The following is a 27723-nucleotide window of genomic DNA, read 5'->3' on the forward strand; positions in this document are numbered from 1 at the left end:
ATAATTTAATATTGAAAAAAAAGTACAACAACAATGTATCAACCCTCAAAAAGGGGCGGTAAGCATACCACGGCCTGAAAGTTCCCGGATGATTGCTCCAGGCTATTTCGGTGCGCAGCGAGTATTTGACGCTCTGGAACACATCCAAACAGTCGCATAGGAAACATGGCGCTGTCCATAAGGAAGGCGTTATTGCCTTTGCATCGGATGTCATGCTACAGTTTGAAGGTGATGTATGGCTGGAGGCAGTAGCCCGTCGCTATTACGTTATCAATTACACATTGACAAACTAAATCTCGTCTGTCTTAAGCTAAAGTGCCACACTAAATAAGAGAGAAGCAAAAGTCGGCACTCTTAGCTTGCTAGCATGTCTTATGTCCAACTAACGTTAGTGGATTGCTACTAACGTTTGGATAGGATATCTGTCTAGAAATGAATTGTATCAAACCTTTTTCCATCTCGTGATATGCCCCTTCGCCATTGATGGTTAGGCTACTATATAAATGAGATCATCTTCTATCTATCACCAATCAGACACTGGTGGTGGGTGTAATTTTATTAAAGTCCACTCTTTATATTTAAGAATCTACTCATAGTTGATCATTATTCCGTTATCCCCCTTATCCCATCCACACAGAATGCAGAAGTGTCTCTGGATGCGTGGCGTCCCGGCTTGCCTGTTGTGGTGCCGGTCCGGACCAAGAAGCGGTACTTCATCCCACCAGCTGTAGGGGTGAAGAAGAAGACCCAGCAAGACCAGGAGGCCATGGCCAGAGCAGCAGGGATTGTCATCCGACAGGAGTACATGGAGAGAGCCATCAACATTTCCTGCACTGGTAAAGAAGGACGTTTATTACATTTTCAGAAAACGAATGACTGCCACTGTGTAGTACTCAAGACCGGTCCCTAGACCACTTTTTGAAGGTCTCGGTCTCGTCTCGGAATCGACCTAATTTCTACTCGTTCATCTCTGTCTTGCACAAAGAGTACTCAGGATTTTATTTCAAGACCGGTCAAGACCACGACTGCGGGAATATCACTGAATTCCTGTGCATTGTCTAATTTATTTGTTGTCTCATTCATGAAAAACTTCCTGCTTCAAATGCAACCAAATAACTTGTCAGATTAATTTGAGGAGTACCTATAGAGGAGTACCTATGGTTCACATGTTTCATGTTTTGTCAAGTGCGTTATGCAGTGTGGGACTTCCACTGGTCTGGTCCTGGTCTTGACTCGGTTTCAACCCCTCAAAGTCTCGGTCTTGATACACTCTGATCTTGGTCATGACTTGGTCTCGGTTTAGTTGGTCTTGACTACAACACTAACTGCCACTCTACTTCTTGAATGTGCATTCCGCGTACGGAGGAGTTTTCCAGTCAGCAGGATTAACACATTATCAGGGTTACTTCTTCGATCAACATTTTTGGTTCCAGAGAGAGATTGATGTGCAGCTGGTTAAGGAGCTATGGCAACAAATCATTCACGTGTAGCCAGTCACTCAGAGGCCCTCGATTAATTCATTAAAATAGAAAAACAATCCAGCGCAAGAAATGCAATTGTGTAGCCTGATAAATAATGATATATGAAGATGATCTTCTTCATCATCATCATCTTCATCCGCTTATCCAGGGTCGGGTCGCGGAGGCAGCAGCTCCAGCAGATAATAATGATATATGATTTTGATAATTAAATTAATCAATTCAGTATGACGCAATCTACCATTACTTTAATGAAACACTTTAATGTTTGGGATTGCAATATACTGATGGTTCATTCTTCATGGAGTCTCTGATTCAATGATGGCTATAGTATACAGTACATAAACTCTGCATGGCATGGAGTTCTTTCAGGTGAACGTTTACTGTAGTCTGTCGTCCCTCTTTCCTCTCTACACGTGACAATATCTACTCCCTCCTGGAGTTAAATACTATGCATATGAAATGAATAACACTTCAAACATTTCATATATTTACAAAGAAAAATATCAGGTTTCCACTCATTACATCAGTCATTTAGCTGACACTTTTATCCAAAGCGACTAACAATAATTGCATTTAATGTAGGAAAATCCAATGTGCTATTACTTGCCGGATCTCACAAGTGCATCTCCTTTTTAAAACAAGTGACTAAGAGCATAATCTAGTGATGAAGGCAAAGTGCAAGAATATCAATCTAAAATAATAATAGGTGCTTAAGAGGGAGGATCGTTGTAGCACTTCTTAAAGAGGTGAGTTTTGAACCTGCGACGAAAGATGGGCAGCGACTGCTGCCGATCGACCGCAGGGGCCTCGGAGTGACGGGGCAACCAGTCGCCCCGAGGTACAGTAGCAGAGCGTAGCGGTCGGGAGGGGTGAAGGCTCCTTCATTACCCCAGAGGAACATGCGTCGTGGGCTGGGGACAGCATGTTTACTGTGCATTTGTTGACCGCTAGGTGGTAACTAGTGTCACCCTGCCTTCCTCTCTGACAGCTGGAGTGTTTGACCCCTACATCCCTCCAGAGGGCGATGCCCGTCTCTCCAGCCTGTCTAAGGAGGGTCTGAAACAGCGCACGGAGCAGATTAAACAGAGTGCTGCTTCCCAGCTAGCGTAAATATCTCTTATTGTCTTTGGATATGTTAAAAGTCTGCTATTGATATTGTAACACTTTTCTTCACGCAGACACACACACACACACACACATACACACACCTTGGGCGGCGTGTAGCCCAGTGGGTAGAGCTTCGACTAGTGACGGAAAGATCGCTGGTTCAAGGCCAGGCCAGGCCACTTGGCAATCATTGCCTACTGTTGTGCCCTTGAGCAAGGTACTTAACCCCAGCACTAGCTCTGGTCCAGGACGTTGTGAGGTTTTTGCATAATATGTTCTCTTACTTACACCCTGTCAAGGACAATACATCTCTTTATTACTGCTTTTCACCCTGTCTACTCTTCCGACTAGAAATAATAAACTTTAGTTACTCTCCGAAGTGAAGACAAATTTAGAAGAAAACGTAGAAGAAGAAAATGGGAATTGTTATCAAAGCTCTCTCATTCCCCATAGCAAGGGTGGTAGTGTTACACGCTCATCATGGACCTTCCCCCATTTTAAGTACTGTACCACTCTCTCTTACCCTGCAGCTGTCTGACTCATTGTACTTCTTCATATGATGCATCTTTATATGCTAACCCCCCCATGCACTCTCCCTGCAGGATACGAAAGATCAAAGAGCACGACCCAGAGTTCATCACCAAGGAGTTCCCAGGTCGGGCTCAGGACATCTTCATCGAAGCTCATAACGCTCTGACACAGTAAGACACTGAGGGGGGATATACAAAAAGGCTTAGGCTACATCCACGCTGACACCTTTTCATTTGAAAACCGTCTCCGTCCACATAAGCATTATAGCACCGTTTCAGAAATAATACAGCTGTGGTCAATAAAGATGGTCATGATTTCACTTCATCAAATTTACATAAAATGAACAGTTACAAATCAGTTTTACAATTAGTCAAGACATTTGGTCCACACGTCTCACTCTGTTCTCACACTAGCAGCTCTGCTGGGTGGCTAGAGGTACCTGTCGTAGCTAGAGGTACCTGTCGTAGCCACTGGAGAGCAGTTGCTTTGTGTGTATACTTTGTGCGACTAAAACACAATCCCCGAGTTTTCAAACTAAAACGCGGTCGGCAGCGTTTTCAAAAATCTCAGTTTTAGGTGTTTGAAAACGCCAGAGTGGTGTGCACCCTAGGCGTAAACGTAGCAAAAGTTATTTGTATTAAAATGAAATCATATTAGTGTGGATGTAGCTGTGGAAAGGCCAAACAATATTGTACATTATAAGATAATTTTTTTTTTTTTCCAAAGTGGTTATGAGTACCAGTAGGACCAGTACTAAGTCAGGTGTATACACAGTAAGAGCACTGGCTTTATCGGGTTTAGGTGCACGAAATGGGTAATTTATGATGTTTTGAGAAAGTAATAACTGATACAGTATAGTAGTTTTCATTGATGGTGCCCTGCTGAGGTTGCTTTTATAGGCTCCCTAGTAGTTTGTCTTGTAACGCTAATCATTCTGACTGCTTTTAGGTTCAACAAAGAGAAACTCCACTCCTTTGTCACAGAAAGATGTTACCCTGTAAGTTATTTTACCTCTGTGGCTGTCAACTGTACTCATGCCAACTGGATCTACTTAAAATTGTTCATAAAACATTTATTTATCTTTTAAACCCATAACCCGTAGGTAGTTAAAGGGCTAGTTTGGTATTTAGCATTATAAGCCCTGTTGTTATAAGGTTATTTACAATAATACACAATGGTCCATATAAACATTTTAACAAATTATGTACAATATGTCAAAGATCCATTAGCTGTGACATGAGCAATGAGCACTTAACATCTCAAAGAGTGTACAGTCTGTCAAAATGCTATATGGACCATTGTATATGATCTTAAATAACCTTATAACAGGGTTTATAATGCTACAGTAAATAACTCTTGCACTTTGGCTTTAGCACTAGATTACGCTCTTAGTCACGGGTTTAGAAAGGAGATGCACTTGTGAGTTCTGGCGAGTAGTAGTACACTGACTACCTACATTAAATGCAATTATTGGAAGTACATTTGGATAAAAGTGTCTGCTAAATGACAGGAATGTAAACACCAGACTAGTCCTTTAAACACTGCCGTGCGACACCCCACTCTACATAATAAAGATGTCTTCAGGAGCAGAGAAACTGGTGAGGGTGATGCCCAACATATGAGAGTTCAAAGAACAGCCTCATTTGTTGTTGTTTTTGTAGTGCTCCAAATAGATGTGGCGGTTATCAGAATACTGGGTTATGGCTTTAAAGGTGCAGTGTGTAATTTGTGGCGGCATCTAGTGGTGAGGTTGCAGATTGTAACCAGCTGAATACAATTAACGGACTTGGCAGAAATGTAATATAATATTCATATGTATGTTTTTAATTAGTGTATAATGCCATGAAAATAAGAATTTGTATGTTCTCATTACCTTAGAATGAGCTCTTTATATCTACATAGGGAGCGGGTCCTTTCCATGGAGGCCGCCATGTTGCACCATGTAATTGTAGTCAGTTGGTTGCAATCTGCAACCTCACCATTAGATGTCACCAAAAACCACACACTGCGACATAAAGGTAGACTACGTGATATGATGACGTACCCTGGAATAGCCGACACTCACCCACCAGAGACGGGAAAAGGAAGATATCCCTCTCCTTTCAGTCACATTAACGAAGATGGTACTTGCACTGAAAACACTGCCAGCAATGGAACATTTCTTCTCATTATTTTGGACATCATATCTGGTAGTCTATCTTTAATATTTACCATTAATCTGTATTAAATTGTACACACTATTGTTTCATAAGTGTAAAACCATACCACAACCTCTGATTAACAGTGTGTTTTAGTTTTTACTTTACTTACTAGTTTTTACTTTACTTACTAGTTTATTTCGCACAAATTAAAATTCACAATCACAAAGAACCAATGATAGAACAGTGTAGAAAGAGGCAGGAAACCCGATGGGATTATTTGAAGCCTCCACCTAGACAATGTTAAAAATAAATCAGTGTCATTAAGAACACAAAAATAACAAAAAATCTATCGCTACCTAGAAGTGGTGGCAAACTGAAAAAGATCTATAATTATTTTAAAAACTGGGCTTTTGAGTGTCAATTTCTTCAAGTCTCTGCATGCGTCCGCCGCCCTCGTAGGAGATGACGAGGGGTAACCGCTACAAGACGCTGCGCTGGAGCTTCGTGGAGTCGCTGGAGCCGCCTAGAGTGGTGCACGCCCGCTGCCCCGACATGGTCAGCAAAGGCAACCTGTACGGCCAGGTGACGCTGCGCATGCACTCCAGACAGGTGAGACAAACGCGTGCGCTACGTACATACTGCAGACTGCATGTTTTCCACATGTCATGCAGTTGGGCTCCCATACAATGATATTGCAGGGAATAGTATTAAAAAATTGGTAACACTTTATTTGAAGGGGTGTGCATAAGACTGACATGACACTCTCATAACCACGACATGACACATGAAATCAGCGTTCAATTTTAACTTGCGCAAGAATAATGGTCGCATATGAAACCATTTTGGTCGCAGTCTCGAGCCCCGTTGTAGGCAGGATTCCCGCCCGTATGTTTTTTGCATTGCGTGTCTTACGTCATACACCTTATGCACACCCATTAGCGTCATGACAGTCCTATGAACATCCCTTAGTGTCATGACAGTCTTATGAACATCCCTTAGCATGAGTCTTATGCACACCCCTTAGTGTCATGACAGTCTTATGCACACCCATTAGTGTCATAACAGTGTTATGCACACCCCTTAAAATAGAGTGTCACCAAAAAATTGTCTCATTCCCCTCAGACCCTAGCCATCTATGACCGTTTCGGGAGACTGATGCTGGGGAGTGAGGAGGAACCCAAGGACGTGCTGGAGTACCTGGTCCTGGAGAGGCACCTCATAAATCCTTACGGCCGCTGGAGGTTACACGCCAAGATTGTACCTGCTTGGGCGCCAGCCAAGGACCCCATCATCAAGGTGATCTGTCAGGTTCACATATATTGTTTGGTCCTGGAAAGCTGCACCAGGGTGTGGAAATGTTTTTCACAGCCTGAAACCTTCCAATAAGTCTGGAGGACAATAATCACTTGAATCAGTTGTGTTAAAGGTAGGATGCCACAAAAGCTTGAGTTCGAGACCCCTGGCATACATACAGGCATTGCTACTGTATGTAGTTGTAATTTATGTACACTGAAATGTCATGACTACAGTAGATCAAAGATATGACTGTTCAAAGTTTGCCATGTCAATCAGTTGCTATAGCACCCCCATTTAATCAACCGATGTGAAATTTGTTCCATGGCCTCATGGAATGACCCTCTACCATTCTGCAAAGTTTTGTAAAAAACAATGAGCCTCCATAAACTTCCCTTGCATAAAAAGAATAAAACTAACAATAGCAATAGGGTACCTTCACACCTTCAGTGCTTGGTTTCTTAGTAAAAGTCTGCAAGGTTGTGAAATGCTTCAAAGATTCTGGAAAGTTCTTTTGATTTACGTAAATAGCAAACAGGGTTATCCAAAATAGTAGATCTATACTTATTTTCAAAATTAACCACAAAATGTAATTATTCGTCAAAATTGGGCATAAAATGACCTTACCCCCAACAACAATTGATTTGGCCGGCTGACTTAGGAGTGAGGTAGCGTGTGCCTGTAGCTTGACTTGACAGGTCCCCTTCTTAGACCTTAATTCCCTTCTCCTATGTGTTGACTAAATTGATTTATGTTCAAAATGGCAACAGTGGCTATTCAGGGTATTCTAAGAGTACAGTGACTACTCACTGAGGCTTTAGGAGGCATTTGTTTGCTGTTATAAACTAAGTCATCCGTTTATTTTTAATCTTTATACAATGTTGCTGCTATCAACAAACTTGCTTAAGCACCTAATGGCGTTATCTCGGTAGCCAGCTAGCTTACAAATAACGTGTGGGGGAACAGTGTGTGCGATAAAAACCAATATACATTTTGGTGATTTTTTGGGTGAATTGGCTAAAAGACCTCCACTGTGGTTTGTTTTTGTCCAATGCGGTTGTGCTTGTTGTTGTCAGATTTCTGTGTCACCTGCTCTTTCTGAGATGTGAATTGTTTATGTGTTTCAGACTGTAAGGATTCCTGGCCCTGAGCTCAAGGCAGGTGAAGAATTTGAGGCCCTCAACTACGAGGTCCCCAAGCCCAAGGCTGTGCAGTGGCACAAGTAACACAAGTCGGCACTGTGGCCATCTTAAGCAGTTGAAAGACTTTTATTGTCATAGCTTTTTGCGTTTTTAAGTCCTCATCTCTCCAGACACTTCTCTGAACAAAAAAACTAAATCCAGATCTGTAGGGATTGTATGGTTTATTTCAATGATGAAAATACAAAAATAAAGTGTCCCATCTCTCATATGCTTATTCTTTCCATTTCAATGAATGTATGAATCTATATATCAGAATAATCTTTCTTTCATTGTCAAGTAATATAAAAAAGAACTGATATCTCAACACCAACCACAGTCAACAACATACAAACAGGATGCTCTGTTATAATGGATATCTCATTCTTCATAATAAAATCACATCAAAGCACATCCATTCAAAAACACATTACTGTACATGCAAAAAATGCTCACAAAACTTTGTTGGTCCATTGTGAATCATGAAGCCATACATGGAGATGGGATCACTGTACAAATGTAAGATTTGTTTTCTTGGCCATTTAGGTACACTTCTGTGTCTAGTAGGGTTGCAAAATTCTGGGAATATTCACTTGCTTTCCAAAATACCTGATGGGGATTTATGGGAATTAATGGAAATAACCTGGAAATTTATGGAAATTAACATGAATAAATTCAGTTTTCCAGTTGATTCCCATAAATTCCTGTTAACTCCCATGAGAAGTTTGTGGATATTCCCGGATTTTGCAACCCTAGTATCTGGTGTGTGGGCACATCAGATGGTTCTGATGGAGTACGCCACGTCATTCTCTAAAGGTATTGAGAAAACAAGGGCTCTAAACATCACACATCATGTACATTATTTTTGGTACAAACATAGCAGTGTAAATATGTCACCATGCACAGTTTGCACTGCATTGTACCAAGGTACTAGGAGTGTAGTGGTGACTAAAGAAATGGGTATAGTCCGTATACATCTGTATACCCTCCACTACACTGCAAGGTCCCGAGTAGTTATTAATCTCATTGTCCCCTTGCAGCCATTGGTATAGTAGGGAAAATTTTAATTGCAATGTAGTATATAGATTAAAAGACCTACTGTAGCAACACTTAGAGAAATGTTGGAGAAAGCAATAACAAGGGTCTTATGTACAGGTTTAGTTGCTGCATTTGTGTCTGAATTTGTCCTGAAAACTCGTACTCAAATGTTACTGTTTTCCATGGCAGGAACAACAGCACAGTATGTCACTTAAAGGAGTAGTAAAGGCAAAAATCATGTTGAGCCCTGTTTTAAGGTTACTTATGATCATATACAATGGTTCAGATCAAAAAGTTGACAAAACTAGCACTTTTGAGAAAGTCTGATAATTGCTCTACCACCGTTTTGGTCATACAATGGATGTGGGTGGGCACCATGAAAAATCATTCAAACAACATGTTAAACTCTCGATTTCAAAGACAAGAAACTCACCGAGGTGTTTGTTGGCGTTCTGACATATAATTCGCCATAAAGTAAGATTCTAGTTCATCTGGAAAGGCTTTTTTAAATATTTAGAATAGAACTATTTAGTCGCAGCACATACGTGTGTAAACCTCCGCAAACTAGGTAGCCTAGCAACATAAACAATAACAATAATAAAAAACGTTTTGATCTGAACCATTGTATATGATCATAAGTAACCTTAAAACGGGGCTAAACATGATTTTTCCCTTTACTACTCGCTTTCAAGGAAAGTAAGTAAATCATAGATCTATTTTAGATGTTTAGATTTACATTTATGTATTTATTTACATTTGAAATATTGTACATTTTTGTGAATTATAGTATAAGCGATATGTTTGTTAAAAAGCTAAATTTTCAAACATGTTTGCTGGGCTATGTTTATAATATCCAGATTTTCTTATCACTACTATATTGATTGTTGTTCAATCTACTGTCACTGAATCTGGCTTCTTTTGTAGCCTTGACTACTGTATGTTGTCAGGACCAGCTGTTCTTATTTGTAAAGACTTGTCCACACAACAACAACAACAACAGCAACAACAACGAGTGTATCTTAGGAGGTCTATGAATTGTGCCCATTCCACAGCAGGCAACAGGGACATGGGCTACAATTGTGTGTGATTTTCGTTTTTGTCTCCCCACTTCTGCTTAGCGGCTATACCTAGTTTACTCTACATTCTTTATGAGCCTGTCTGCTAAGTGCTTATTGTGCTTTGTTATATGACTCGCTTAAATATCCTATTATAGACTACAGGGACAGCTAACACATAATGGCCTACCATGTACAGTAGGCAACATCTCTGTAACTATGTATCTACTCTACTGATAGTCATGTCTCTCCGATTAAGTATTTAGGCCATGTTCATTGCTCCTTAAATGTTCGTAGCCAATAAAGACATTTTCCAGGAGTTTGCTTGATCGTCTTGTTGAGAGAGGCCAGGGAAGATTTTTTTTACAGCTCGCATTTCTGGCCCCTGAAAGAACTGTTTTTTTTTTCTTTCTTCCCCCTGTGTGTAGGGGTAGGACCTATGTCCACCCCCATATTGCTCTCTGTAAAGCGCATTGTGTATGAAATGTGCTATACAAATAAAGTTTGATTTGATTTAATTAACTGGTTGTCCTTTCAGGTTTACTAGACGGGAGCACCAGTCTGAAGTCCTTTATTTCCCTGTGTGTCAAGAAACAACTTCACAAAGCTCGGCTCTTAACTCACTGTGTAGTACTGTGTAACAACCGCAGTGGACGCCACAACAAGGGGTTATTGCAGAAGAGAGTATTATCACATACAAACACGCACAGACACAGAAAACTATTTTAAGTTGAAACAAAGGGGGTGAAGGTACAGTAGGAGGAGGAACTGCATCCAAACATTTTCTCTTTATCGAGAACCTGGTGGATAAATGCACCTCTGATGGCTGGGTAGTGTCGGGCTGTAACCTATGGTGTACTGCTGGTGGAGCAATGTCTGGAGTAAGCAGTACAGACGGTCTAGAATGTTCTGCTACATTCAGTTTGCAGAGGTCATTTCTAGTTTATCATACTTCTGGTATATTGGGGCTCAGTTGGTAGAGCGGGTCGTTCAATGATCGAAGGGTCAGCAGTTCGAATCCCAGCTCCGACTGTCCACTGTCGAAATGTCCTTGAGCAAGACACCTAACCCCAAATTGCTCCCAATGAACAGGTTAGCACCTTGCATGGCAGCTGCCACCATTGGTGTGTGAATGTGTGTGTGAATGAAAGGCCATTGTAAAGCGCTTTGAGTGCCGCTAAGGTGGAAGAGCGCTATATAAGTGCAGTCCATTTACCATTTACCATATTGAACTACTTTCCATAGTGATTGATTGGATCAGGTACAGTAGCCTGGCTTCACCATCTTAATCAAGTGAGCTCTGCAGATCAGTCTGGTCACACTTCTATTCAGACTGACTTCCACCCAGCATTTGCCGGACCAATAACAACCGTTTATCTAATATGGGGCGAGTTTGATACAATGTTGTGTCCAGAAGCATTTTGGTCTGACCGTTAATAACACCCCTTGGAAATCTAAAATAAATTCTGCAGCTCCAGACCCTTTGAATTTTTTTGGGTCCGAAGCCAAGCTGTTGATCAGGTACAACAAGCCTCAGAGACCGTACTTGGATCTAACCAGGCATTGCCTGACTGGTCTGTGGGTTTACAAGTCATCTGGGAAGACGAAGGCCTCTGCAGCACATACGGCATCAGCCTCTTCATCTTCTTCAGGAATATCGTCAGGATCCCATGTAAAAACATCCGATGCATTGTCATTGTCTGATATCGATCCAGGTTTGGTCCCTCCTTCCATCACCCAAGGACAAAGAGCCTCTCGCCGAGCCAAGGGCATGTTGGCTTTAGCCCCCTCTGCCTCTCCACTCTCATCCCTAGATACTTGGGTGTTCATTACTTCCTCTGTTCCTCTGGCTGGTTCTTCAGTCTCCAACTGACAAACCTCTATCTGACTGATTTCTCCTGTTGTTGTCTTTTGAGGTTCACTGGAGACATCGGTGGTTTTTGTTCCCGCTTCCTCAGTTTCCCATGGGCAAACGTCTGCATTAGAGCTGTCTTGTCTTTTTTTATTTTCTAGTAGTTTGGAGACAAGACTCTGAACACTCTCTCGTCTCCCTGTGTTTTCTGGCTCTGCAGTCTCCCAAGGACATATATTTGCCAGATTGCTGTCTTGTCTTTTTATAGTCTCTCGTTCTGCCATTTCCCATGGGCAAACATCTGCATTAGTGCCGTCTTGTCTTTTTTTATTTTCTAGTAGTTTGGAGACAACATTCTGAACACTATCTCGTCTCCCTGCGTTTGCAGGGCCGGCAGTCTCCCAAGGACATATACTGTTTACGTTTTCAGGTTCCTCAGTGTCCCTGGGACAAACGTCTTCTCGAGCGCTATTGTGTCCTTTAGTCATTTCTTGTCTTTTGGAGACATCTGTACTGTCTCTTCTCGCTGTCACAGCAGGTTCCTCAGCCTCCCAAGGACAGACACTAAGTTGAACATTATCCTTCCCTTTTGTCTTTTCTGGATCCCCTGTTAACTGGCAATTCTTTGCTCTATCCTCTATAATGGTTTTCTCAGTTTTCTTGGGCATATCTGCTCGAGTAGTTTCTTGTTGACCTGTGTCATCTGTGTTGCCAGTTTCCCATGGACATATATCTACTCGACCGCTGTCTTTTGTTTTGGGTTCATCAATTTCCCAAGGACAAATATTTCCATAAGCAGAATCTTTCACCTGTAATCTATCTTGGTCTCCAGCTTCCCACGGACAAATCTCTGTCTTTGCGGCAGTGGTGTCACGTAAAGTATATTCTTTGGTTGTGGGTTTGATCAGGGATGGCGCTGGGCTCTCCTCTGCCCAAGGACAAATATCTGTCAGGTTTTGAGGCGGTTCAGGAAAATCCCATGGACAGGCTTCTATTGAGCTAGTCGATCCTGTCATCAACTGGGGTGCAGTTGATGTTTTAATGGTGGTTTTATCTGGTGGAATTCTCTTTGTTCGATCGTCTTGTTTCCTGTCAGTTGACATGTGCTCTGAATCCCAAGGGCAAACGTTAATTTGCTCAGTCTTGTGTCCTTCTCGTGCCTTGTTCAATACTTTGATCTCTGGCCTCACATTTTCATAAAAAGCTTCAACTTTAATGGAGGATTCGTCCGCATCCCAAGGGCAGACATCAGCATGCAGGGTCTCTTGTCTTTTTAAATTCTTTGGCGTCTCAGCAGTTTCCCAAGGACATACGTCTGCCTTTGGTCTGTTTATTTGCAGTGTTTTCTGCTGGGAGGGTTGGTGACACAATGAGGTATTGGGAGTGGCAGGAACATTTTGCGATTCCCAAGGACACACGTCAACGCAAAATACTTCCTGTCTCGTCAGTGCCTCCTGCAATTCCCACGGACACATGCTGGCACGTTCAGACACCTGTGTATCCTGCACCTCCCAAGGGCAGATGTCTGCGATAGCACTCGTTTGCTTCCTCTGCGATAGCACTCCTGCCACGATGTCTGCGATACTCGACTGTCTCCTCTGGAATAGCATTCCCGCTGCGATGTCTGTGATAGTACTCGACCGCCTCCTCGGTGAGGAACCACCACACTGGCTGTCGTCTGCATGGGAAACGCTTAAAGCAGGTGTGATTCTGTTACCGCCCCTCCTGTTGGCTGAGGGAGTTCTGACTGTCCTGGATGTGTCGCTCTGCGTACTGTTTTGCCTGGATATGAACACATTTTCGTACACGCCGTCCTTTTGCGTATCCTCCGTATCCCAAGGAGAGACGATGGGCTTTACAAACACAATTTTCCGCGGACTTCTTTCTGTGGACTCGCATGAGGAGAGTCTGTATGCCGCCTGTTTCACAAGGCAAGGCTTCATATCTCCTGTCGTCATACTTCTTTTCTGCTGGGTATTTCTCTCGTTGGTTAGTTTCGTTCCCGTGCCTCCACTCTCCTGACTTTTCTGCGAAACAGAGTCCTCTGCCTTTTCCTTTGTGCTTCCTTCCTTCTTGTTTTTTACCTTCGGGCTTCCATCAACGGATCCTATGAAAGATTTCACCGAGAGCCACTTTTGGGTGGGACTACGGAAGGAGAAAATCCGCTGCTCCTTTGCCGGGTTCGGCATTGGAGAACCCGGCACGCTACAGGAAATGGGAACCTTGGGTCTGGGAGATTCACATTCTCCATCGACCCCGTCTTTATTTGACAGACCAGCAGCGGTATCCGCCGGAGGTGGTGGGTCGGGTAAATGATCCCAGGGGCAAATGTGCTGTGAAACTGAAAGGTCTAGATTCACTGAAGCATCAGCGCTCTTAAACGGAGCGTAGGTCACGTGTTTCTGAGTCTTCTCCGCCGGTCGCTGCTCCTCCAGCTCCCAGGGACAGACTTCGGCCTTGTCAAAGGACTGGGATTGGAGGGCACTTGTGGTCTGGTCCTTGATAGAACCTGTCAGGCTGCCGTCTCTCCCTGCCCGGGACGTGTCTTCCAGACTGTGGGCCTTGCTGGACGTCAAACTCAGAGACTTAAAGAGCTTGTTATGATCAGGGTGCAGGAGATTGTTGTCTACCGTGAGGTTGTGAGCGCTGGCCGATTTGCAGACCAGGGGGCCTATGTCCAGCGAATCGGTCTCTGAGCGTTGGGAGCGCTGGGAAGCTCTTTTTGCTAAATTGGCCCTCATCATCGAGTCGTGCAATGAGGAGTCTTTATCCTTAGCGTAATCATGCTCACTCTGGGACTTACGCAGAATCGGTGAAGGCCGTGGTACCGACTCGTCACTGCAATTGACACTTATAGTATCTGCAGACCTCTTATAGGATGATGCCTGAGAAGGACTTCTGTTTCTAAACTCTTTTTCTTCACGACTGCACTGCCGACTCATGGACTCTGGTATCTCGGTGATTCGCCTGATGATAGACCTGCAGCGCGAGCTGCGTTTCTTCTGCATGTGAGGGTTGTTAGATGTCATCTTCTTGGTCTTGTGGACCTCCAACTGAGCATACAGTTTCTTCAATTCATCCTGGTGCATGTGAAGTAAGGAAAGGCGAATATGGGAGTGTGGATGAGGGAAGGTGTTGGGATTAGGGAAGAAAGGGAAAGATACACAGCACAGTTAGTTGAAGGAAAGTTGAGGGACCGGTTCATTACATGATCAGTCAAGGAGAGAAATAGGGGCAAGGGTGAAGAAAAAACAGGTCATACAATATTTATTCTGGTATCAGACCAGCACAATATTGTAAAAAAACAAAAACAAAAAAAACAACACTCAGTGCATTTAATTTTGCATTTATAACCTAATGGTATTATATTTTGTTTATCATTAAGTTAAAATGAGTTTGAGTGATGCATGTGATTGTTATTGCGTAATTAGTGTATGTTTAGTTATTTAATTTTACTTTATGTTTTAATTTCATATTTTCCTCATCATTTTGGCCCAGTGGCTACATCGTTATTGTAAAACATGAGAGGGGCTAGAGGGTTTACCCGGATGTCATCAGGGTCCAAGGTGTGGTCACTCCAAGAGGTGAAGCTGCTGTTAAGGTAGGAGCCGGACCGTCGGAGGTCCACCTCGTCTTCGTACACCTCAGCAGCAATTTCTTCTCTCCCTGGCCTCGAAACATGGATGAACTACAGCGTGCAGAAACAGAGACCGCGCCAACACAGGACAGCCATTACTGCAACTTTTACCATCATCTGTTCTCTCTGCACAAATCTAGAGTACCTGTCAATAATGAATAGAAGCAATGTGTGTACTTTTAGTGTACTTTTTACTTCACAATTATATCCATTCAAGCTTTATTTATACTTGAAATTGCACTGAGTAGTCACACTCATTTGCAGTGTCGCCGAGTAATTACAAATCATTAATCAACATCAAGAAACTATTACATAAAGAAGAATCAGCAAACAAAATTACATAAACAAGATGACAGGGGAGGAAGAAGTATAACATACCTTGGGTACGAAGAGCAGTGCGAGTGTCACGGTAATGGTGACATGGGTGTGGGTGAAGAACAACAACAACATCCAATCAGGATGCAGGGAGGGCATGACAAATCTGAACAAGATCAAAAGCAGAATATTTGGTACATCAGTACATATGTCAAGCAGTGATAGCAGTAGCAGCAATAGCAGTAATAACACAGTTAATGTGCAGTAATAACACATTAGTCAATGTGTGCTTGAATGTAATTACACACTGAAATAACATAAGTGTAATAGAGAATCCTGAAATTTGGTGGGAGGCATTGACCTTGAGTGCCAATCAGTGTTTACTCCCACCCACAACTGAAAATCAACCCCCTACTATGTTTGTTTGTTTTTTACCCATAAACAAAGTACTGTAATAAGATCACCAGCTCCCTGGATAAAAACAAGAAAACAAACAATCAAGCCGTATTCTCGTTTTTGCCTCTTCCGTTTCAATGCAAATGCACAGACCTAAAATAAAATGCATTCATACAATTGCTGTTATTATTGTTACTGTGCTGTGTGTATGTATCAGGGTGGTGCCAGGCCGGGACACGCTGGTTACCGGAGCAGGTGGAACATGGAGGAGAGCAGCAGCTCGTTGTGGATGGCGATGCCCATGTAGCGAGGCTCATGGAAGGCCGAGGGAACCGGCTTCACCGCGCTGCACAGGAAGCTGCCCCAGCAAAGGAACAGCAGCTCCGCTGGAAACACAACAACAACAACAACATGGAGATACGTAAATGGACTGACCACCGACCCTGTGGTCATTGGACGACCCGCCCTACCTCCTGAGTCACAGCCGCCGTAGCCCATGGAGGCTCAGGTAGAGAGGTACACTTGTTTATTCATTTTTAGTTTTTATTGTTGTTGTTGCTCAATGCTGGGTCACGGTAATAAATAATAGAGTTATTTTGGTTGGATTCAGTGGCAGTCTCATTTTTAAAGGTGCAGTGTGTAGTTTTTGGTGACATCTAATGGTAAGGTTGTAGATTGCAACCAATTCAATGCAAATACATTGAATTCAACATGGCGGCCTCTGTGGTGGGACCCACTCCCATGTTATATATATAGATATAAAGGGCTGGCTATAATTTAAGGAAAATGTAGCAATGCTTATTTCATTTCATTATACACTAATTGAAACATATATTAAATTAAATTAAATTTCTGGCAAATCCGATAATTTTATTTTCACCACTAGATGTCGGCAAAAACATTTTCCTGAAACATTTTAAACTCATTTGTTTCCTGGCAACTTTGACTTGGTATTGATTACATTGTATTAATTACAAATACAACATATCTCCTTCCCTCCCACAAATTATGAACTTAAACCTTTGGGGAAAAAAATGCTTATCTGAAATGAAAAGGCCATCTCTACTTCATCTGTCCACTCACCCACAGCCATCATGTAGTCCCAGCGATCAAGGTCGCACAGGCTGAAGCCCTGCCCGTCCGACGTGGTGGAGGTGATCAGAAGAGGGACGTTACGGTCGCGATTCTGAAGGACGCCGACCGTCCACGCGCACAGGAACCAGCTGACGGTCACCACCATGATTCCCAGCATCCTCAGCAGGTGGATACTGGACATGTAGGGAACTCTCTGAGCAGTGCGCGACAAAAACACCTTCAGCACCCTGTTTGAAAGTAAAAGACATTATCACCACCCTGTTTGAAAGTAAAAGACATTATCACCACCCTGTTTGAAAGGAAAAGACATTATCACCACCCTGTTTGAAAGGAAAAGACATTATCACCACCCTGTTTGAAAGGAAAAGACATTATCACCACCCTGTTTGAAAGGAAAAGACATTATCACGGTGGATTTGCACACTATACTATACACACACTGACCTTACCCAATTGATTTTACAGATTCATACATGTCCTTAGATTAGTTCAGACTATCATTCAGACTGTCATAAAACACACTTAAATTACAGTAGTAGTTTGGTATTTAGCATTATAAGCCCTGTTCTAAGGTTATTTACGATCATATACAACGGCCCATATAAAAACCTTGAATAATTGTGCAATCTTGACATATTAGTGCTCATTGTCCATGTCACAGCTAAGGACACAGTGGATATCTTAGCTACCATATATATGCTCATACCTGTAGATATCCATTGTTTACTTTGGCATAGGCATATACAGTATTTGCCCATATAAATACATGAGCAACAAGCACTAATATCTAAAGAGTGCACAGTCTGTCAACATCTTGATATGGACTGCTATATATAAATATATATATATATGTAAATAACCTTATAACAGGGCTTATAATGCTAAATACCCAACAACCCCTTTCATTTTTTGTGACTTGACACAGAACTGACCGGTACATCTTCAGTGTAACTGTTCCGTACACGATTGCAAAGCCCAGCATTCGCACCCAGCGTAGCAGGATGCAGCGGAAGGTGCTGGGCTTGAAGTACAGGATGAACACCTCAGGAGGGAGACAGAGAGACACTTAAGACAAGAAAAAACACAAAGAATCACTCTCCCACATGCATCACTGTTATGTTTATGCCACTTACAGGGATTATTAAAGTTCATATCCATCCATCCATTCATATCCATCCATCTATCTATCTATCTATCTATCTATCTATCTATCTATCTATCTATCTATCTATCTATCTATCTATCTATCATCTTATACTGTACTTAGGGTAGGCTATCTGTGCCAAATTGCATATTTTCCTCTGTATGTGACTGCACCACAGACAACAACAACACAAGCAGATCAAATGACTATTATGGCTAGAGGGCGGTTAACCTGTTAAGTACCAAACCAGGTGATGCCCTGCAGAGATAAGAGAATTGTGTCTCTCCTAACCTTTCCTTTGGGCCAGGCCTGCATGGAGCTGCTAACCTTTGTACTTTTTATAGCCTTTTATAATCTCAGTTTACCTCCTAGATGTATCTAATGCAGGGGGTGGCTATACTGAGAACACAACAGAGATCCTTAGTTTTGAAATGATGAAGAGAATACATATGTGTTTATTGAAATTCAAACGGAGGGCTCGGTTGACTACGACAACGTGATGAATGACCTACAAGAACTGCACCCTCTAATCACTCTGGATCGCTCTGAACCGCATGCTTAAATCTATATTTTAGATCAATGGATACATGTATGGTCTTCCTGTGTGATGTTCATAATCATGGTAATGAATCAAGAACGATTGACAGTCTATTAGGGCATTTGAACAACTCTCTGTTAAGCAACGAGGCGCCTCGTTCACCCCCATCCTAAATCTTCCATTATCATATAATCCTTGGTGCCGTGCAGTTAATCTGAAAAGTGCTTTAATCTCACTCTCCTTCACTCATACACACTCGCTCACCGGGAAATATAGGAGCAGGGAGCCAAACAGGATTGTCTCCAACAGCAGGAGGCCAGACGCCCGGATCCTCTTTAGGGGGAGGGGAACGGGGGGGATGGAGGAGTGGATGGAGAGAGAGAGAGAGAGAGAGAGTTAGAGAGAGAGAGAGAGAGAAACGGGAGAGAGTTGAGAGACAAAGTGCAAAGGGTAAATGATGTGCCAGAGACAGGAGTGTGTGTGTGTGTGTGTGTGTAGGGTGGGGTGGGGGTATGATCAACAGAGCAGGCGAAGAGAAAAGGAAGGTATAGATGAAGAAGGAGAGAGAAAGAAGAGTTATTGGGGGGAGATGGTGAGGATGGGCATGATCGCTTCAACATGATGGTTTCATTTTTATATAGCAATTTGATCTCTGAATGAATGACCATGCTTTAAAAAAAATGTAAATCCAAGTCTGAAAATAAGCAGAGACTGGTGATGGAGCGATGGAGTGATGATCACATAGGTATGCAGGAACTTATCCACGATTATACTAATGCTGCATATACTATATGTACATGTAATGATACATAAAAAATGTAGGGATTACATTGCAAGTCAAATTGACCCTGGGTAGATATATCTACTATTTCCAGAACAAGTAGTTTACATAAAATATGGCTTGAGACTTCAGATCTGTGAGTGGGTCCTCTCAGCTAAGGAAGCGGAATTGGATTTTCGATGTATTTAATTATTTATTTTTTTCACTACCAATCACAAGTCCACAAGCAGTGGTCTGTGATGCCAAAGGCTTCCCCTGGGTCCTAAAGATGCCATTTTACTGTACATGCCTTAAACATTTCATTGATCCACGGCTCGCAAGATCTTAACCCTACTCCCACAGGCTGTTACGTCTCTAGAACCATAGAGAACCACAGAGAGAACCGTAGCAGATCAATTCATGTTTTGTTTTTTTTATCTTGCATAACAAGAACTCACTCACCCTGCTCCGACGAAACTGGTAGGCAACCAGCATGCTTATGAACACCAGGAGCATGAAGAAGCCTTGAACGGCCAGAACGCTGGCCCTGAGGAACCAGTCCTCCTGCACCCAGCAGGGGGCGCCATCCTGGCAGCGTCTGCAGCCTGGCCAGCAGGGTAGGCAGACCGGCAGGGCGGGGTAGCACACACCAACGCCACCGTCCTCACCGACCCCGACGCTCCCGTTAACGCTCTCGCCCGCTGCATCACACACGCACGCACACACACACACGCACGAACACACACACACACATGCACGCACACACGTGCACACACACATGCACGCACACACGCGCACGCACGCGCACACACACAAACACACACAAAATTGATCGCCGAAAGATACACACAGACACACACTCACACAGGAGAGAAAAAGAGAGCCAGATGGTTTCAAGACTGTTCATTCATGACCTCTGCCCCAGCAACAACACAGGGCAAGAGGTTATGTTTTCAGTGGCGCGTGTTCGTTGGCTTGTTGGCTCGTTGGTTCTTTAGTAGGATTACGCACACACTACCAGACCGATTTTCATGAAACTCGGTGGAAGTGTGTACCAGGGTCTAACTTAGAAGCCATTACATTTTGGAGCGGATCCAAATCACGGTGCAGGTCCACGAGCACAACCGGTCATTCACCTCCATTCATTATTTGGACTTAAAGGGCAATGCTCGTTTTTGACAACCTGGACCTTATTTACGACATATTATAAGAAGTTTGACTCACCGAGATCACTTTGGTGTAGTTCGGAGGCCTGTAGAAGAAATTTAAAATCCAGCGCGAGCCAGTATATCCATGTAATGACGGTGATCGGGGCACCGAGAATGCAGTTTCTCAAAATCTATTTTCGGCTGCTAAACGGTTGTTTTCATCAATCAGATTGGATGAATCGACAGTGGAGATTCCTCAACGCGAGGCATTTGTTGTGGTTTTCAAATACGGGGTCTTTAGCCTCTGTAATAAGGGTTCCCTCTGAAATCACTCTGAAAGACTACAGGTACCAGGGTTCACAGAGACTACAGGTACCAGGGTTCACAGAGACTACAGGTACCAGGGTTGTGAATGAATTTCAAGTCTCAACAAAGTGTTCTGTTTTCCCCCTGGACTGTAATTCTAAACCTTGTAGTTCGTTCTCATAGATCAGTCTGTCAGAACTACAAATCCCTCCCTGTGTGACATCACTTCCCTGTCTTCCCCCTGAAACTGTCACTTCCTCTTCTCCTGTATAAACCCCCGACCCCTCCTCACTACTCTCACTCTTGCCTGGAATCACTTCCGGTGCGAGGGTCCGTTTCTGCAGAATCGTATTAAGAATAAAACTACTGTCTTTATTTAAAACCAGCTTGATCGACCACTCAGCGTGTTCTTTGACAATCTAACTAAAATAAGGATAAAAATCCTTTCACAATATGGCGACGAGGAAAAAGAGAATTGAGTCTCTTTAGGGACATCTGCCGGGTTTTTCAGCGAGCTCAGGAGGAGGAACGTGGGCCCACGTCAACTTTATAGTTGCGGAACGACTCCGGGGCACCGTCGTAGCATGGGGGTGTACTTTCCCGGAGCCTGCTGTTCCGAAGCTCGCTGAGAAACCTGGTACGTTGATCGAATCTCATAGTGGTCCTGCATTTTTGCTCAGCTGTATAGACTTAAGACTGTAGTTTTCTTCGAACCGGTTTCCATCTCACGCGTGTGTCCTTATAGAGTAGCTGTGCTGGTCTGTAAGGGCATGTATTTCCTGGTTGTTCTTAAAGCCGGTTGTTGAACCGCATGCCCGCTTAAAAGCCTATATATCTTAACCAGGGTTAGGTTTTTGTTAGCGACGCATTTACAGCGTTTCAGTACTAAATAGTGGAGTACTACACAACGTTATTACTCTCGGAAAGCCTTCTCTTTTGAATTTTTGGTTTTGGGATCCACGTTGCGGGGGGTTGCCGCAACTCGACGGGGCTTTTGTTGTTTTAAGGCTCGTTATTTTGTTTTTTTTACTCCTGTTGTGTAGGGCATAACACGGAGGTGGCTGTTACACTTCGAGAACTTTTAAACCCCGGGTGATTTGCTTTTGCTAAGTGAGTCGTGTAGGCCTTGTTTTGTTTCATTGTGTTTGTCTTGTCTTGGGATTTCAGGTCCTGTTTTCTGGGTCTTTGTTTAGTGTTGAACTTCTGTACATGCTAGCTACGGTTTGGTTGTGCATTTAAGTGTCTGTTGTGCTGGCTTTGTTTGGTGTTGTGCTGGCTTTGTTTTGTGTTCAGTGTTGGGGTTATTTTGGGATTTCTACGGCACTCTGCTCATCCTTTGTTCTTTTAATTCTGCTCCAAGCTACGTATCTTGTATTTCTGTTAGCTTTGGTTTTTGTCCTTTGTTTCATTGCTTAGCGTCCCTGTGCTAGCTGCCTCATCCACATGTTGATTAGCCCACGTGATTAGCTAACTCTGTGCACACGTGGTTAAACTTCCTGTGTTGCTGCTTGTGTGAAAAAAAAAAAAAAGAGAGACTTCCTGTTCCCTCTTCTCTTCTCGAGGGTCAACCAATTTGGCTTCTGATGACTGCCATCTTGGGAAAAAAAATAAAATATATATATAACAGAAAAAAACAAAAACAAACAAGTATCTCTCAGCACAGCAGTAATTTGGTTGACTAAACGTGTTTAGTTTTTTTCTGTAACTTTTTATTACATTGTTTGTTCTCATATTTTCTTTTAAAATGGGAGTTATTTTTAGTGCACTGAAGCATGTGTGTGAGAAGTGAAGGGACAGATAGGCCTCTTCCTGTTCTGACCTCTTATCCAAACAAGAGTTTTGTTGTTTCAGGCCATGTCCCTTGTTAAGCAGATGTAAACTATTTCAACCAACCCCCAATACTGGCCCCTCCTTGTTGTGACACCTATCCAAACAGTTTTGTTGGTTCAGGCCACGTCCGTTGTTCCTGTCCAAACGTCCCTTCCTGTTGTTCGACCAACTGTCATCTCTACGGCTGCTACATACCCTTACCCCAAACAGGGATGTCTGAAATAACGCCCCCCCTAGGGTATTACTCTTCTGAGACACCTCCCTCTGGTTCCTCTCCCATTCTAGGGAGAGTGAGAGTGTACGTGACATGGGGGGGGGGGGGGGGGGGAGGGTAGAGGTAAGAGAAAAAAGAAAAATCATTCATATTTGCCAATATCTTAGTCTGATACATTTGTCTGACAACCCAATTTTGAGAATTTTGTTTTGTTTAAGATTTCATGTTTTACTGATTTCAGATGCACATTCATTAGGGCCCGAGCACTGGCGGTGCGAGGCCCTATTGAAACTCGAAGGATTATTAGGGCCCGAGCACTGGCGGTGCGAGGCCCTATTGAAACTCGAAGGATTATTAGGGCCCGAGCACTGGCGGTGCGAGGCCCTATTGTATTTCGAAGGATTATTATTATTCTCCTTGTTCGTGTTCTTCTTGTTCTTCTCCCCAAACAAATGCCTTTTTGGCGGCCTAAACATCGATGAAAACGGATGAAACTTTGCAGATACGTCAGTTCCGGTGAAAAATTTGATAATTCATGGGTGACGGAAATGGGCGTGGCAAAACGGCTCAAGAGCGCCCCCTGGAAAGTTTAAAATGGCGAGCCCCACCTTTCAGTTTGATGTAGGCTAACGAAATTCGGTGGGCATATGTATTTCATCGAGCCACACTTAAATGTCTCTTGGAGCTATACCCAACATGCAACAGGAAGTCCGCCATTTTGCTCTTAATGTGCCATTTTGTCCTTGTTTTGACCATTTCCATGCCTCGTACTTCGACGAACTCCTCCTACAGATTTCATCCGATCAACTTCATATCGGGTCAGCTTCATCTTAAGACCTTTGTGATCAAAAGTTATCAAAAAAATTGAGTTTTCACCAAACACCCTTGCCGTGGCGCCCTGCCAAAGTTTGACATTTCGCCATAAAACACGAAGTCCTCATAACTCCTCCATACATTATCCAATTTGTCCGATATATCTCACGCTTCATGACGGTTCTGTCCTGAACACATCTATGTGTCAGTATTGCGTCATACTTATAGCGCCACCTATTGGTGAAACAGGAAGTCCTCATAACTCCTCCATACATTATCCAATTTGTCCGATATATCTCACGCTTCATGACGGTTCTGTCCTGAACACATCTATGTGTCAGTATTGCGTCATACTTATAGCGCCACCTATTGGTGAAACAGGAAGTCCTCATAACTCCTCCATACATTATCCAATTTGTCCGATATATCTCACGCTTCATGACGGTTCTGTCCTGAACACATCTATGTGTCAGTATTGCGTCATACTTATAGCGCCACCTATTGGTGAAACAGGAAGTCCTCATAACTCCTCCATACATTATCCAATTTGTCCGATATATCTCACGCTTCATGACGGTTCTGTCCTGAACACATCTATGTGTCAGTATTGCGTCATACTTATAGCGCCACCTATTGGTGAAACAGGAAGTCCTCATAACTCCTCCATACATTATCCAATTTGTCCGATATATCTCACGCTTCATGACGGTTCTGTCCTGAACACATCTATGTGTCAGTATTGCGTCATACTTATAGCGCCACCTATTGGTGAAACAGGAAGTCCTCATAACTCCTCCATACATTATCCAATTTGTCCGATATATCTCACGCTTCATGACGGTTCTGTCCTGAACACATCTATGTGTCAGTATTGCGTCATACTTATAGCGCCACCTATTGGTGAAACAGGAAGTCCTCATAACTCCTCCATACATTATCCAATTTGTCCGATATATCTCACGCTTCATGACGGTTCTGTCCTGAACACATCTATGTGTCAGTATTGCGTCATACTTATAGCGCCACCTATTGGTGAAACAGGAAGTCCTCATAACTCCTCCATACATTATCCAATTTGTCCGATATATCTCACGCTTCATGACGGTTCTGTCCTGAACACATCTATGTGTCAGTATTGCGTCATACTTATAGCGCCACCTATTGGTGAAACAGGAAGTCCTCATAACTCCTCCATACATTATCCAATTTGTCCGATATATCTCACGCTTCATGACGGTTCTGTCCTGAACACATCTATGTGTCAGTATTGCGTCATACTTATAGCGCCACCTATTGGTGAAACAGGAAGTACTCATAACTCCTCCATACATTATCCAATTTGTCCGATATATCTCACGCTTCATGACGGTTCTGTCCTGAACACATCTATGTGTCAGTATTGCGTCATACTTATAGCGCCACCTATTGGTGAAACAGGAAGTCCTCATAACTCCTCCATACATTATCCAATTTGTCCGATATATCTCACGCTTCATGACGGTTCTGTCCTGAACACATCTATGTGTCAGTATTGCGTCATACTTATAGCGCCACCTATTGGTGAAACAGGAAGTCCTCATAACTTCTGCATACATCATCCGATTTGCACCAAATTGCTGATGCTTCATGAAGGTGGCCTTCTGAACCCATCTATGTGTCGGTATTGAGTCACACTTACAGCGCCACCTACTGGTGAAACAGGAAGTCCTCATAACTCCTACATACTTTGTCCGATTTACACAACATTTCTCACGCTTCATCAAGGTACTGTCCTGAACACATCTATGCGTCGGTATTGAGTCACGCTTAGAGCGCTACCTACTGGTGACAGGAAGTTTCTGTCAGTACTGGACACCGAAATAGCACACCCTTTAACGGCGCCACACCCCGACCCGCGTGGGGTGCGAGGGCCCGCTCACTGCTGCTCGCAGCACTAGTTAGGGCCCGAGCACTGGCGGTGCGAGGCCCTATTGAATTTCGAAGGATTATTATTATTATTCTTCTCCTTCTCCTTCTTTACTCCAAACAAATGCCTTTTAGGCGGCCTGAACATCGATGAAAACGGATGAAACTTTGCAGATACGTCAGTCCCGGTGAAAAATTTGATAATTCATGGGTGACGGAAACGGGCGTGGCAAAACGGCTCAAGAGCGCCCCCTGGAAAATCTAAAATGGCGAGCCCCACCTTTCAGTTTGATGTAGGCGAACGAAATTCGGTGGGCATATGTATTTCATCGAGCCACACTTAAATGTCTCTTGGAGCTATACCCAACATGCAACAGGAAGTCCGCCATTTTGCTTTTAATGTGCCATTTTGTCCTTGTTTTGACCATTTCCATGCCTCGTACTTCGACGAACTCCTCCTACAGATTTCATCCGATCAACTTCATATCGGGTCAGCTTCATCTTAAGACCTTTGTGATCAAAAGTTATCAAAAAAATTGAGTTTTCACCAAACACCCTTGCCGTGGCGCCCCGCCAAAGTTTGACATTTCGCCATAAAACACGAAGTCCTCATAACTCCTCCATACATTATCCAATTTGTCCGATATATCTCACGCTTCATGACGGTTCTGTCCTGAACACATCTATGTGTCAGTATTGCATCATACTTATAGCGCCACCTATTGGTGAAACAGGAAGTCCTCATAACTCCTCCATACATTATCCAATTTGTCCGATATATCTCACGCTTCATGACGGTTCTGTCCTGAACACATCTATGTGTCAGTATTGCGTCATACTTATAGCGCCACTTATTGGTGAAACAGGAAGTCCTTATAACTCCTCCATACATTATCCAATTCGTCCGATATATCTCACGCTTCATGAAGGTTCTGTCCTGAACACATCTATGTTTCAGTATTGAGTCATACTTATAGCGCCACCTATTGGTGAAACAGGAAGTCCTCATAACTCCAGCATACATCATCCGATTTGCACCAAATTGCTGACGCTTCATGAAGGTCACCTTCTGAACACATCTATGCGTCGGTATTGAGTTACACTTACAGCGCCACCTACTGGTGAAACAGGAAGTACTCATAACTCCTACATACATTATCCGATTTACTCCAAATTGCTCATGCTTGATGAAGGTCGCATCTTGAACACATCTGTAGGTCAGTATTGCGTCATACCTACAGCGCCACCTACTGCTTACAGGAAGTCCTCATAACTCCTACATACTTTGTCCGATTTACACAACATTTCTCACGCTTCATCAAGGTACTGTCCTGAACACATCTATGTGTTGGTATTGAATCACGCTTAGAGCGCCACCTACTGGTGACAGGAAGTTTCTCTCAGTACTGGACACCGAAATAGCACACCCTTTAACGGCGCCACACCCCGACCCGCATGGGGTGCGAGGGCCCGCTCACTGCTGCTCGCAGCCCTAGTTATTATTATTCTTCTCCTTCTCCTTCTTCTCCTTCTTCTTCTCCCCAAACAAATGCCTTTTTGGCGGCCTTAACATCGATGAAAACGGATGAAACTTTGCACATACGTCAGTCCCGGTAAAAAATTTGATAATTCATGGGTGACGGAAATGGGCGTGGCAAAACGGCTCAAGTGCGCCCCCTGGAAAATTTAAAATGGCGAGCCCCACCTTTCAGTTTGATGTAGTCGAACGAAATTCGGTGGGCATATGTAGTTCATCGAGACACACTAAAATGTCTCTTGGAGCTATACCCAACATGCAACAGGAAGTCCGCCATCTTGCTTTTAATGTGCCATTTTGTCCTTGTTTTGACCATTTCCATGCCTCGTACTTCAACGAACTCCTCCTACAGATTTCATCCGATCAACTTCATATCGGGTCGGCTTCATCTTAAGACCTTTGTGATCAA

The 27723-nt window shown here is 43.2% G+C and overlaps 2 protein-coding genes across 2 annotated transcripts in view; one reads left to right on the forward strand and one right to left on the reverse strand.

The window, feature by feature from the left end:
• The first annotated feature begins 141 nt into the window (after positions 1-141).
• Positions 142-10087, forward strand: mrpl45 (mitochondrial ribosomal protein L45). Its single transcript, XM_084440528.1, has 8 exons — positions 142-228; positions 638-836; positions 2470-2587; positions 3191-3289; positions 4068-4116; positions 5720-5869; positions 6383-6556; positions 7681-10087. Exons 1-8 carry the CDS (start codon positions 166-168, stop codon positions 7777-7779), a joined length of 951 nt encoding a protein of 316 aa, XP_084296654.1. The 5' UTR covers positions 142-165; the 3' UTR covers positions 7780-10087.
• Positions 10088-11408: 1321 nt separating this feature from the next.
• Positions 11409-27723, reverse strand: part of gpr179 (G protein-coupled receptor 179) — a gene marked incomplete at both ends in the record, with an annotated part of 29454 nt that continues 13139 nt past the window's right edge. The window contains 10 exons of the mRNA XM_084441378.1: positions 11409-11551; positions 12551-12695; positions 13110-14756; positions 15221-15364; positions 15692-15794; positions 16272-16410; positions 17108-17346; positions 18052-18161; positions 19066-19134; positions 20024-20262. Of these exons, the coding sequence (XP_084297504.1) occupies positions 11409-11551; positions 12551-12695; positions 13110-14756; positions 15221-15364; positions 15692-15794; positions 16272-16410; positions 17108-17346; positions 18052-18161; positions 19066-19134; positions 20024-20262 (2978 nt within the window). The remainder of the gene's footprint in view (positions 11552-12550; positions 12696-13109; positions 14757-15220; positions 15365-15691; positions 15795-16271; positions 16411-17107; positions 17347-18051; positions 18162-19065; positions 19135-20023; positions 20263-27723) is intronic.

This window comes from Borostomias antarcticus (assembly GCF_949987555.1).
Source record: "Borostomias antarcticus genome assembly, chromosome: 7".
Taxonomy (NCBI): domain Eukaryota; kingdom Metazoa; phylum Chordata; class Actinopteri; order Stomiiformes; family Stomiidae; genus Borostomias; species Borostomias antarcticus.

Bases quoted from the DNA above. Each gene is read 5' to 3' on its own strand.
- mrpl45 (XM_084440528.1), top strand. From the start codon at position 166: ATGGCGCTGTCCATAAGGAAGGCGTTATTGCCTTTGCATCGGATGTCA. The intron at 3,290-4,067 runs GTAAGACACTGA...GACTGCTTTTAG, and splicing joins GCTCATAACGCTCTGACACA to GTTCAACAAAGAGAAACTCC. The intron at 6,557-7,680 runs GTGATCTGTCAG...TATGTGTTTCAG, and splicing joins CCAAGGACCCCATCATCAAG to ACTGTAAGGATTCCTGGCCC.